This window comes from Gopherus evgoodei, chromosome 2, assembly GCF_007399415.2.
Source record: "Gopherus evgoodei ecotype Sinaloan lineage chromosome 2, rGopEvg1_v1.p, whole genome shotgun sequence".
In the NCBI taxonomy this organism is placed as follows: Eukaryota; Metazoa; Chordata; order Testudines; family Testudinidae; genus Gopherus; species Gopherus evgoodei.
The window spans coordinates 180,012,645-180,026,436 of NC_044323.1; the positions used below are offsets into that span (position 1 = coordinate 180,012,645).

The window sequence follows — 13,792 nt, forward strand, 5'->3', positions numbered from 1 at the left end:
TGGCCTGAGATTTTCATGAGTCTTCACAAATTTGGTCAAGGATAAAATATTTCCAATGAAAAGATCCCCCCTCCCTCTCAAAGCTTGCAAAATTCCACCCTGGAAGAAATGACAAGTTTTCACACATTTGTCCTGAGTAAAATATATACATTTTCCCCCAAACAGAAACCTTTTCACCTCAGAAACTATTTTGGGGGAGTGGGAGAAGGAGATGCAAAACCAGAGGGAAAAATAACCCAACTTTTTTTTTTCCTCACTGCATAACATAACTATCTAAAATAATATTTTTTTTATTAGGTGGGTTTCTAAATGGGGTATTATTTTTTAAAATAAATATCTTGGTTCGTGCCACCAACTCGTGGCTGCAGAAGAAGAAAGGAGACATTGAATGGTTGGTGAAAGACCACAAACATGCCATTTATCATGTTCCCTTGACAGAAGCTCTGATACCTGCACTCAGGTCCATCAATGTCAGTTTTCTTTCATCTGTAAATCCTTCTTAAAGAGCAGCAGTCCATAGTTCAATAAATTCCACATGTGGGTGCAAAAAGTTTAGGCCAGGGGAATTTTGATTCTGTGCATCATGGTGTGAGAAGGAATCAGATTCCAATTATTGTGCTGGCAAAAGGCCCTTCTCCAGTTACATTAGGGAAAATTGATGTATCACCCATTGGGAGGGGGTGAGTTATTACTTAAAAAACTGGGAAGCTTTAGAGACCCAGAACTTGCCTTGTGCCTCACTCCCCTTTAGACAGGCACACAAAGCACAGCTCCATTATTTGCTCAGTTGCCACTCTCAAAGCACATTTCAATTTTTTATTTGACTACAGGTGAAAAACAAAAAGTGAACTGACCCCAAATCATACGGTTGAGAAACTCTCCGGTGTTGTAGATCCAGACAATGAGGACAATGCTACTGCAGAAAAAGGCTGCTAGACCCACTGGGCTGAAAAAGGTGAAGAGAGGATATACCCACTCTCCGGTTACAGAATAAATCCACAGGACCCTAGGCAAGGAGAGAAATGATTTTTGGTTAGGACCATTCAGTTAGAAGAAGAATTTAAAGATTTCCCATCCAAGAAGAAATATGTTATCACAACTATCATGGTAAAGAATAAATAGATCAACTTACATTAAACTACTGATATGCAACGTCTCCACTGGGCAGTTAGAAAGCTGGACTATTTTCTGTGAAGCACACGTCATTCATCACGGATTAGAACACATGCAGTGTTCTACCATGACTAGCTTGGTTCTATCGTGACCCAACTTCAGTGAGTATAATGGTGTTTAAGTAACTGAAGTAAGTCTTCTCAGTCGAGAAATATGGCTATTTAACTATAATGTATTTAACTATATTGTATAACAGCAAATTAACTTTTAGACACATCTTTTTCCAACTGGTTGCCCTGGATTTTCAGCACCCGCTAGATCAGAGACACCTGGGGAGAGGAAAATGCTATCGCTCATCTTTCTGTCCCTTCAGCAGTGACCAGTTCATCAGGGAGCGGCTGGAGGAGGTAAAGTTTCCCTTTGTCCCACAGAGAAGGGGAAGGAAGAGCAATTGTAGGTAGGTAGCAGAGAATGTGGTGGCATTGTCCACCCCTTCCCCTTCCTGGGCTGTTTGTAGGGCTTCATTCCCTTCATTCTGTCATGCTTCCTCTCCCCTCAAATCCAATCTACAGATTGCTGTGGCTACCAGTTAACTTGAGTTATTTGCATACTGTGACTCTTATTGGTCAAAAGAGCCTTAAAAGTTAATTTCTTGATTGATAAACTTTTGAACTTTTTTTTTAATACGACACATCTGTGGATAAGTGTAATTCAAATGGCACCTCACTCATCCGAATTGGATTACAATCTCAAAGGTAGTTCACTGAAAAGACAGATAACATAAAATTAGGAGATTTGCATTATATAAGGCCAGAAGGATGGGCTGAGGCTACATTTAGCTCCTTTGCGGTAGTGAGGGCACTTACCCTTGTAATATATTCTGACAGTGGAAGAAACCCATGCATTTGGATCATAAAGTCCTGACTTCTGTCCCCAAGGGCTTGTCTATGTGATAGGGTAACATGCCCCATGGGGATGTGGTTTCTAAAGCAGATTACTGTGTAGCATGTGAATTGGTCCATTTAAACCCTGCTGGTGTGCACAAAAGGTTTTCTAGTGCACCTAATTTAGTGCTGTTTCAAACAGTTGAACGAGCCCCAGGTCCAGTAGGATTTAACTGGCAATCATGGTATTCATTTTTGTGGCCATGGATTTGTTATAATTCTGTTGGGAAGCTGAGTCATCTCTGTTGTCTCCGTAAAACTGCCCCTTAGACTTTTCCCAGCACTGCCAGTACGGAGATATTTTGGTGATTCCGCCCCTACTCCCCACTACCAGTGTTTTCATAGGAGAGAGTGTCACTCTGTGAGAAAACACTAGCCTGCCACTTGGCTGTGTGAGTCAGGTCTCAGGCTTTGTGTGTCACATAGACACCCCACCAGAATTAAGATATGTCACAAATCTGAGAAACAGGTAAATGCTAGAGAAAACAGCAAAATTGTCCTTAAAGCAGGAAAACAGATCAACCATAATTAGAGAAGGCACTGGTAGGACATAAAAGAAGAGATGTGTGAAGAAAGATTTGTTAGCCCTCAGTAAGAAAGTTGGTGGGAGAAACTGGTGTTGCTGGTAATAGAGTTTTATTGGGCTGAGCTTGGAAACATTAAGAGTAGAAACTAGTTTTATAGATCCATCATAGGTCCTCTGATCAGAAGAAACAACTGTGGTGTGAAATGACTGAGGAAATAAAAAAGCCTATAAAAAGGCCTCAATAATGATAACAGGAAATATTAGCTACAAGACACTAATTGGAGTCTCAGTGGGGAAAATGATAGAGTTGACTTTTTTATTATTATGTGGAGCCTATATGTTTTTTTTTTTCAATATGATACATGTCTCAGCCAATTACAAAGGAAGCGATCCTAGTCTTAGGTAGTAGGAGATTAGATTATTCGGATCAAATTTTTCAAACTTGGATGCCTTAGGACAGGCACCTAAATCAATTTTTTAATGAACTTAAATAAGTAGCCTGATTTTCAGAGACACCAAGCACCGTCATCTCTCACTTGAGTTGATGGAAGTTGTGAGTATTCTAGCAGGCTGTTCTGGTGCATAAATACGTATTTGGTTGCCTGTCTTTAGGTACTTAAGTTTGAAAATTTGGGCTGCAGTGAGCAGAAACAATGGACAGAGAGAACCAAATTTTTAGCAGATATCTAAAAATGCACTATCAAACTTTGCACCCATTGTACAATTGCACATTTTGCATGTGTGATTATCGGTTCAACTGCCATACAACAGTCAGATGCCTATGTTTTTGAAAATTTACATATCAATTTAGAAATGAAATAAAAAGTTTTGTGATAAGAAATAGAATAGAGTAGCAAGTGACAACAAAGAGTTCAGGATAATCTTGAAGTAATGTTTGCATTTCTGAGGAATTATAGAAAGGGTACAACTTAGATGATGGCACAGGGGTAGCAAGTGTACCAAAACACTATAGGGTTTGGGGGCAGCATGTATAAATCAGTAAGACTTGATGTACCATAATAACCTAGAAGGAAGAAGATCTAGGGTTTCTCCTGTCCTTTCATTACATGTGCCTCATTTCCACTAATCTTAACGGGACCTATACTCTCATTGAAGGAAGAAAACTAATCCCTGAGGTGGTATTCAAAGAGATATGTAAGATCAGGAAAGGCAAATAATGTATTGGTGCAAATTAGGTATTTGAGATAGTGTTATCTCAAAATGAGAAGGTCATGAACTGAAGCTGAGCACAGGTATCTAGCACATAATATAATTGAAATGTTTTAATTCATCATCAAGATGGAGTGGACACATTACTGGAAAGTGATGGAGTAGAGCCCCTCCATTTATTTACTTATTTTATTTAGTTATGGCTTAAGATGCAGTGTGCACTATATAATTTATTTATATTTCCTGAGCTTAGAAAGGTGGTATGATCTCCTCCGCTTTATGGCCCAAGGTACATTTCTGATGATTGGTGCCTATATTACTGTCCTCTTTGCTGTTACATTGATTTTACAATTGAAATGGAAAAGGGCAGGCTGTTTTTAAGATCTAAAATTGGATAACAAAAGAGTTCAGAGATACAAGCTTTGGCATTCCAAGACAGGGAAGAAGATTACAGGCCAGGTTTTTGAGACTTTTAATTGATTTCAGGAGGACTACTTGTAGAGTAAAATCTTACTTAGCATGAGGAGGAGTATCAAAATCTGTCACTAAAGGAATTCACTAACATGTCTGCCAGGTTTCTCACCAGACCTGGCAGCTTCCCATGGTTGGAAACCACCCTCCACTTCTGAGTACAGCAAAAATAAATTTCTGTAATAAAACCCCATGTGGAAGCAGGACCTTGAAGAATGGCACACGCAGTGGGAAGCCATTCTGGCTGCCCTGCTTGACTCTTCCCTTGATTTCCTGGCTAATCTGGCACCTCATATGGCAAATGGACCACCTGGATCCATAGATATGGAGGAAAGGGGAGTAGTAAAGATGCTGCTTATGGAGCATAAGGCCACATGACTGGACTATTGATGGTTCTGCCACATCAGTGAAGGCAGCAACAGCGAAGTGTTGGCACCTATAGGCTGTATGCAGAGATTTAAAATGTAAAGCGATGTTTTAGTATAAAGACTTTGGGGCTGAATGCTCAAAAGCAATTAGGCTCCTAACTTCTGTTTAGACCCCTAATTTCCATTGAAATCAATGGAAATTAGGAACCTAACTCCAGTTGATCATTCAGCTCATTTTGTTTCTAGGAACCAAGGTGAAGAGAGTAAAATGAAAAGGTCTGTGCTATCTCCAAGAGACAGAAAACACCAGTATGGAGATTAGCATGAATGCGCATGCAACAGCAGGAAACTGGAATACAATGGGCAGGACCCCACAGAAGATGTCGCAAGGGACAAGTAACAGATAGCCATCTGCTTGGGAGCCCAATAGCCAGGATACCAAGTACTGTGATCTGTGCTTAATTTGTGCTAGGGCTTGCCAGGGCTGAACCCTGGCACCTCTAGGCTTGGCAATTCATAGCCCCAGCACCTCTGGGCTTGTTGCATCAGTTATGAAAGTAGAAAAAAAAAACTGCTTGAGCCCTGGCACCTCTTTCATTACAAATGAAGCACTGACTATGATGTACTATAAGCTGAAGACAACATCAGCTCAAAGGAGACTTTGGGAGAAACTGCTAGTGCAGGATGTGACTAGAACTCGGCTTGGCCTGGTTGTGATTGCTGATGATCTAGGATACTGAGTCTTCCTCCAGTGGGCACTCCCTAAATGGAAAAACACTCTCCTTCTTTTCAGTGTGCAACATCTGAGACTGTGACCTCCACTCACTGGGGCATACATGGGTTTAGGGCCACGTTCTCACATCAGACAATACTTGCTGTGGGGTTTGGCAAGTTGAAGTTGTTGTGATCAACGCATACCCCCACCAAGAAGTCTGGATAGTGTTGGCTTAAAACAATTAGGTTTGGGACGGGATTATAAATCTCTGTCCTGCCTCTAGCTGAAACCTGGAGGCAGGGCCGGCTCCAGGTTTTTTGCCACCCCAAGCGGCAGAGGAAGAAAAAAAAAGTCGTGATTGGCGGTACTTCAGAGGCAGCTCCACCGCGCCGCTTTCTTCTTCAGCGGCAAGTCCTTCCCTCTGAGAGGGACCGAAGGACCCACCGCCGAATTGCTGCCAAAGAGCCCGATGTGCCATCCCTTTCCCTTGGCCGTCCCAAGCACCTGCTTGCTGAGCTGATGCCTGGAGCCGGCCTTGCCTGAAGGCTCCATGTCAGATTCTTGTGTTGTTACAAAACAAAAAAGTAATTTATTCTCTGGTTTATTCAGGTCATTGTAGTAAGGGTGGCTGCTGTTGAGGTGAAGTTGTATGGACTAGAGGGCTCTGCAGGAAATGAAAATGCAAAAAGCATGCATCTCATGGCATTATTCCTGTCCCAGGGAGGTGGGACAAGTTCACAGAAGCACAGTTTGATCATAAAGACAATAAAAGTCACAGTGCCTCAGAAGAGAACAAAATGTGGCTCAGCACTAAGTAATGCAGCAAAATGGTACATAGGAAAGGAATTTGGGATGCAATTATCTTAATCCCATTAAGGTTAAGATTAAATTAGGATAAACCATTCCTAACACATGGTCATATAATGTAGTAGCAAAGTCCAATATTTCCAAGCACTATAGAGGGATCTCAAATCATAAGTGCATTTTGTCTGTACAATTTACGTTATATTCTGGGTTTTCTTTTAGTGGGATTGAGGCAAATAATTTAATGATAAAAGCAAGTTCATTCAAACGAATGTGTTCACTGCCATAGGTAAGAACTAGTAGAAACAAAAAATTCCCCCAGTGCTTCCTGCTTTACCAAAGGATGCCTCACCTGCACGAGAAACAAGCTTATTCTCCCCTTTTTTCCGCATCAACCTCTTCTAGGGTGACCAGATGTCCCAATTTCATAGGGACAGTCCTGATTTTTGGGCCTTTTTCTTATATAGACTCCTATTGCCCCCCATTCCCTGTCCTGATTTTTTACACTTGCTGTCTGGTCACCCTACCCTCTTCTGAATTGTTCACTCCAGAGGCCAGATGCTTGGGTCCGGCCCTTCTGCATCCAGCATATCTCAAGAAGTTATTTTTATCACCCACCAGCAGTAAATCCTTAAGTCACCACATGCCAGTCCGAGACTGAGGCTCAAGTTAGAGCAGCTTCAAAGCTGTTCTAAATTTTGGCAGCTGCCCATAGTCCCAAGGAGCTGTTTCAGCAGCCACGGTTCTCTCTGGCCATGCCCCCTTTTCCCTGGGCATACCCCTATGCTGGGGGGAGGTGAGGGAGCCAAGGAGAGGGTGGTATAATGCTGGCTCTAACTCACCAGAGGTTTCCCAACTTGGCACCAAACACCCCCCTCCCCCACAACCACACATACCACACTCCTTTGGGATTTAGTGGGTTGCAGCAGGGAAGCGTGGGTGGAAACAAACTGAGAAGACTGCTGTAGTGGAGACATCCCAAGCCACCCCATGGTTTGTTACAATTCAACATAACTTTTCTTTCAAGAGAGGCTCTGGAGTAGCAGGTCATGTTCTGGATGGCTTCCGGTGCATTGTTGTTTTTGAAGAGGCATGCTGAACATGTGGCTGGAAACAGTCCTCTTGGCCTCTTATTTTCAGGGAATATCATGTGATTCTTAAAACAAAAAAATAGGTCCCCCCAATGGCTTTTCCATAAGAACAACCATAATGTGATTATTCCCATTTAAACATTTTCTTCATGGGGGAAAAGAATCCTCTAAATACAGAGTTTTGCCTCTTTTTCCAGAGTAGGCCAATTTGAGCAAATCCAGGGGGGTTATAATACATAATTCTTACCAGCTGAGATAGGCAACAGAAACAAATCCTAATAAGATCAGTCCTTTCTTCTTTGGTGGATAACGGTGAGGGGTAGCAAAGATCTCCAGCAGAGCAAGTGGCAATACAATAGTGTGCTGGGAAGAAAAGGGGATATGTCAGAGAGTGGCAATAGTGTGTTAACCAAAATGCTTGTGGCAATGTGTACATATGTGTAAACCAATTGTTAGTTAACAGTATAGAATGCCACAGAAAAGCATGCCACTTTACCAGTGAGTAAATTCCCATGATACAGCAAGCATGGAAAGTATCATACTTTTTACTTAGGGCTTGTCTACATCACAAAGTTGCAGCGCTGGTGAGGGGGTTACAGCGCTGCAACTTAGGAGGTGTACACATCTGCAGGGCATCACCAGCGCTGCAACTCCCTGTTTGCAGCACTGGCCGTACTCCCGTTTTGTCTCGGGTGTAGAGGATCCAGCGCTGGTGATCCAGCGCTGGTAATCAAATGTAGACACTTACCAGCGCTTTTCTTGACCTCCGTGGAATAAGCAGGTATCCCAGCATACCTGAGGAAGCGTCTGGTAATCAAGCAGGTCTCCTTCCCTGGTTTGCTCTCGCGTTCCCCGAACCCCGAGCAAGCAGGTCTCCTTCCCTGCGGTTTGCAGGGTGGTTCGGGGAACGCGAGAGCAAACCGCGGCGAAGCTGGTCTCCTTCCCCGGTTTGCTCTCGCGTTCCCCGAACCTCCGTGCAAGCAGGTCTCCTTCCCTGCGGTTTGCAGGGGGGTTCGGGGAACGCGAGAGCAAACCGCGGCAAAGCTGGTCTCCTTCCCCGGTTTGCTCTCGCGTTCCCCGAACCCCTGTGCAAGCAGGTCTCCTTCCCTGCGGTTTGCAGGGGGGTTCGGGGAACGCGAGAGCAAACCGCGGCGAAGCTGGTCTCCTTCCCCGGTTTGCTCTCGCGTTCCCCGAACCCCCCTTGAAGCCGCCCAACAGCGCTGCAGTATGGCCACATCTAACACCACTTGCAGCGCTGGTTGCTGTAAGTGTGGCCACTCTGCAGCGCTGGCCCTATACAGCTGTACTAATACAGCTGTAACAACCAGCGCTGCAAAATTTTAGATGTAGACATACCCTATGTAACAAGAAAATTAGGTGCTACTATAGAATGCTGTACCGCTGTTCATTGTAATCTCTAACGGATAGTGCAGGGATTTACTGCATTATCAGATGTGCAAGGACAGTTGGAGTGAACCCCATGTAAACAGTATTACAAAGATTTTGAAATCTATCATTGTTTACTTTGGCCTTGGCTACACTTGAGAGTTACAGTGCTGCTGGTGGCTTTACAGCGCTGTAACTTACTTCTCGTCCACACTGGCAAGGCACATGCAGCGCTGTATCTCCCTGGCTACAACGCTGGTTGTACTCCACTTTGATGAGAGGAATAAAGAGAACAGCGCTGGTGCTGCAGCGCTGGGGTGCCAGTGTAAATAGAGATTAATCTTACTACGCTGTAACTGACCTCCAGAACCTTCCCATAATGCTTTTAAGTAAAGATAACACTCTTTGTTTTGTTGTGAACTCGAGGCTCCCGGAGCTGCTTATCTAAAAAACAAACACAGCTCCTGTTTGCTGTGAATGAAGCAGGCAGGGGGATCCCTTTGGAATGTCCACAGCTTGTGTTTGCTTGCGGAGAGAAGCAGCGCGGTGTGCCGGGGGTCCATTTCGGAGCAGCTGCTTATCTAGTCTGTGAGGAAAAAAACAAAGGTGGCTATTTGCATTTAGTGAATGAGAGAGGGGTGGGGGAAGGGGTCGGAACTAGCAAGACAGAGAGCTGACACAGTCTCCCCCATGCTCTCTGTCACACTCCACCCCATCCCCCTCTTTTGAAAAGCACATTGCAGCCACTTGACCCTGGGATAGCTGCCCACAATGCACCACTCCCAACACCGCTGCAAATGTGGCCACGACAGTGCGCTGGTAGCTGTCAGTGTGGCCACACTGTAGCGCTTTCCCTACATAGCTGTACGAAGACAGCTGTAACTCCCAGCGCTGTACAGTTGCAAGTGTAGCCATACCCCTAGAGATGGAAAGGAAAAACCCCTTGGCATTTTCTGAAAGACTTTCCGTGCTTAATTTAATCCCAGAGGTGATTTTTTTCCTTTATGTAAATATGGTGAAAATCTCTCTAGTCATTTCTGAGTCATTGGAGAGTGGGAACAAATACCTTAAACTCACCTTTAAATAAAAACCAATTTGGGGAAAATGTTATGGGATGAAAGGTGAAGTATTGTTATGATTAGAAAGCTACAAAGAGAAAAAAATGTTAAGAACAGACGTAAAGAATCAATTTCCAGTACTGCAAACAGTGTCCCAAAGTTGCATTCCCAGACTGGTGATTAAATATATTTATCAATGATCTGGAAAGTGGTATGGATGTTGAGGTGACAACATTTGCAGAGTACACAAGGTGTAGTTAGGTTAATAATTATTAGAAAAGACTGAGGATTTTCAAAGAGACCTAACAAAGCTCAGTGAATGGGCAGCATGAGAGCAGGTGAAATTCAGCATTGACAAATGCAGATTCATGAAAATTGGAAGGGATCTTTGAACTACTTGTTCACCTTGCTGTGTTTGTTCTAAGGCCCTTTCAGATCATAAATACCCCTTCGGATCTACCTGTGGATCTCCATTTGTCTGTACAGAAAGGGAGTTTGTGCACCTGAGTGGCACTGTCTCCACAACCAGGCCCTGTGTATAGGATGGAGTTGGGGCAGACTGGGGAAGGAGTGGTAGGGCTGAGGGCAGAGTTTTGGAAGAGACATATCTTAGTCCATCCTGTCCCTCAGAAATTAACCAGAGAAGCTGATACAACCCCAGACTGTATTAACTGTTTTGTGAGTTACCATGGGGAGCTGCTGGAAGCAGACTGCAAATTCTTCAGAGCATGCTCGAGGGAGTTGGGGAGTGCAGTGGGCTAGAATTGCTGCTGGGGTACAGGGTCTCCACTTGAATGTCACTGGCCTCTCACAAAGGGTCTTGAGGTCCTCCAAGTTTTGAGTCATTTTTTTCCCCTTCCCTCATTCAGGGTCAACTTGGGTCAGTCTCAGGGAGGAATTTCTTGTGGGGATTTCCGCATAGAAAGCCTGCTTCTCTGGTTTTCAACATGAAAGGAGATGCTCCGGCTCTAAATTAACTGTAACTGCTCAGGAAAAAGCCCTGAGTGTTACTGTCAACAGCTCAGTGAAAACAGTTGTTCAATGCACAACAGCAGGCAACCACAGCAAGACTTGCTCAATTGGGCTCCTAGTAATTAAGGATTTATGGATAGACTGTGTGAAAAACTGCAGCAGCAAACACAATACATGAATTTTTCTGTCATATAGTATGTTGCATTTAAGGTCTGACCAAAGTCAATTGAAGTCATGGGGAATCTTTACATTCACATCAGTGGATTTTGGATCAGGCCCATACAGAGGACATGATGGCGTGGTATGATATGTAAGTTTTATTCGCAGATGTTTTGGAGAGAGATATACATTCTACATCTAAAAGAGTGTGACACATTATGGCTGCATGCTGCAAGAGAGCACTTAGTAGAAAAGTGGTTCTTGGCATCCCTTTCACATACCCCTGTCACACGAGGTCTCAGAAACCATTATTCAGCCCCGTGTGTCTTGTTGCCAAATATCATTCAGTTTCAGTTATTGTATTGTACAAGCTAGAGATAACAAAGGTTTATTTGATTGTTCTAGTTCATCTCCCTGACAGTGCTGCTGAGACTTCTCTGTTTTGTTTCACACTCTAGAGTCCTACAGTCCCCCTCAGTCAATAGCAGAGGTCCAGCTGTATAAGTTCAAGAGATTTTTGGATACATTTAAGTAGAAAAAGGTCTTCAGTTTGTACAAATTTATTTCCTCACAGTCCCTACAATTATGTCTTTTACTCAGAAATGTGCTAGGAATGTTAGGGTGCTCCTACGTGTTTATTACATATTTGATTTTGATATCATTGTCTACTTTATTTCCCCACTTTTGTATTCCCTGATGTGGCTAATTAGCCTAGAAAGCAGCGGACTGTCACCCAAATGCTGCATTAAGTGTGGAATAAGTTCACATGTCTCAGTTACCTGGTACAGAGACTCTTAGCTGTGTTACAGAATTAGAGTTACAACTCCTATTTGAATTTGTCACTGTCATGTAACCCTGTGTTAACCAATGGGTAGGTACCAGGTCAATAGTTTGTCTCAAAACAAAATATTGCCCAAAGAGTAAGGCAATGATGGTAAACTATTATTTATTCCTTATTACTTTGTTTCAGGTCTTCACTTCATGCTTGCCCTTTGCAGGCAAAATGGCCATATGTCCCAATTTTTCACATAACACCCAGCGTCCCAGGAAATTCCTTTGGGGCCACACAATGTCCTAGCTTTCCATTTCATCAGTGGAAACATTTATTTTTTTCAATAACAACAAATTATTTGTTCAAGCCATATTGCTGCACTGAGGAAAATGTATTCCGTATTTATTAGGCCTAGCCATTCTATGGGAAGAGCAGTGTTTGAAGTCAAGAGAAAATCAAAGGAATTTACAGCAGATACTTATCAAAGCTGATTTTGTTTGTTTGGTGTTATTTTGCTCAGAATGAAAGTTAACAGTTGTTGAACGGCTCATGATAAACTCATGCAGAGCCCCAAGTTACGGAGGGGAAAATAATCCTTCACTCTGAAAAACATGTTGAGTCAGAAGCTGGCAGCAGTGACACCAACATGTTTTATTAAAAAGCATACTCTGTGTTCTGTGTGAATAATTCATGACCCTAAAAACACTTTGCCACAAAAGACTTCCAGTTTTTTAATATTGAAAACAGGATCACCTTAATCATAGGCAGATAAAGAGAGATCCTTGTGTTTGTTATGGGAATGTTCTCTGGTGAAACTTATTAGTGTACAAATGGCTTCTTTTATATTGGCTTCTCACTCTGAGTGAGTGGATGGGTGTGTGTACATTTTCATTTTCTAGTCTTTCTCATTCCAGAGCTTGAATGCACACTGCACATGTCCTTGCCATAGTGAACACATGTGCACATCCCTATGATACACATGAAATGCAACAAATTAATTCTAAATGAAAAAAAAACAGAGAGAAGGAAACAGTGCCTTTCATCACCATCCTGGTATCATAAAGCATGCTGGTGTTTTCACACATTTTATGAACCCTATCTACAGTTTGTTTTCTCCTTTAGTAGTAATTTACAATGGAATTCATATGGAATAATGGAGAACATTCACAAGAGTAAATGGGTTCACTGTGATTCATGTTTATACAGCAAATACCAAAGGAATGCATGATTGGCCACCTATTGCAAAGTGTGCCCTTGCCAATGACATTCAATTAGCTTTCCAAATGAATTCCCTTGGATGGTTGATAAAAAGCTGACTTTAGTGATGAACATTAGTGATGGCCCATATACCATGGTTGCTAATACTACTTGTAAGGTCTTTAAAGGCTTTTCATTTTCATGGGGAAAAAGTATGCTTTCATTCTAGCTATTTTTAATATTAGTCTTTAGTCACCAAACACCATGATTCATTAAAGACAATTATAAACCAAATTTTAACCAAACTGTGTTGTTAATCTGACATTTATCTAAATCAGTGCAATCTTTGTTTGGAAGCAAACTTAAAAATATATACTGTTATGCTTCTTGATTTAAAAGGAGATGTAATAATTAGGCTTGGATTGGCACAAATCAGGATGTTGGCAAAAATGGGTTGAAGCAATGACTCATTCTGTGTTTCAGTTAACAGTTTCTCAGTTTTACTTGCAAACAGGAAAACTGACAAAAATAATCACCACAGAGGGAGAGAAAATTTCATTCTGGGTTAAAAAGCCAAAATCACAGTCTAAAACAATAGTGATGTGTTCTAATCTCTCTGTCAATGAACTGAATGAATGAATGAGCTTATTCATCCCTTTCCAGGAAACTTTTTTTGTTTTGTTTTGTTTTAATTTAATTTAATGTATATTTTAATTAATACCTCTGTGTGTTGAGAAAAGCTTGTTTACCTCTTCAGCTAGGATGGCAAAATTTTAAGTGGGAAAACTAACGCTTTTGCATTTTGCATTTCCATGGCAAATGGAAAAATGAAAGCTCTAGCATTCATGAAGCTCTCGCAGCTGTTTTATCAGATGGTCAAGTGTTTGGAAATACAGCTCAGGTTATAAAGATGATAAAATATTATGTTCTCCAAAATCTTTTATCAGTTATTAATTATTATTATTATTTATTATTATTTATTATTTATTATTTATTCAATTAATAATGCCAGGAAATTTTCTCTTGTGTATGACTCAAACGTCATC

At 42.0% G+C, this 13,792-nt stretch overlaps 1 protein-coding gene across 1 annotated transcript in view; it reads right to left on the reverse strand.

Moving 5' to 3' along the window:
• Positions 1-13,792, reverse strand: part of ADTRP (androgen dependent TFPI regulating protein) — a 49,139-nt gene that overhangs the window by 12,556 nt on the left and 22,791 nt on the right. Inside the window, exons 4-5 of the mRNA XM_030552404.1 lie at positions 7,450-7,565; positions 855-1,006 (exon numbers count right to left, since the gene is read on the reverse strand). Coding sequence (XP_030408264.1) covers positions 855-1,006; positions 7,450-7,565 — 268 coding nt within the window. The remainder of the gene's footprint in view (positions 1-854; positions 1,007-7,449; positions 7,566-13,792) is intronic.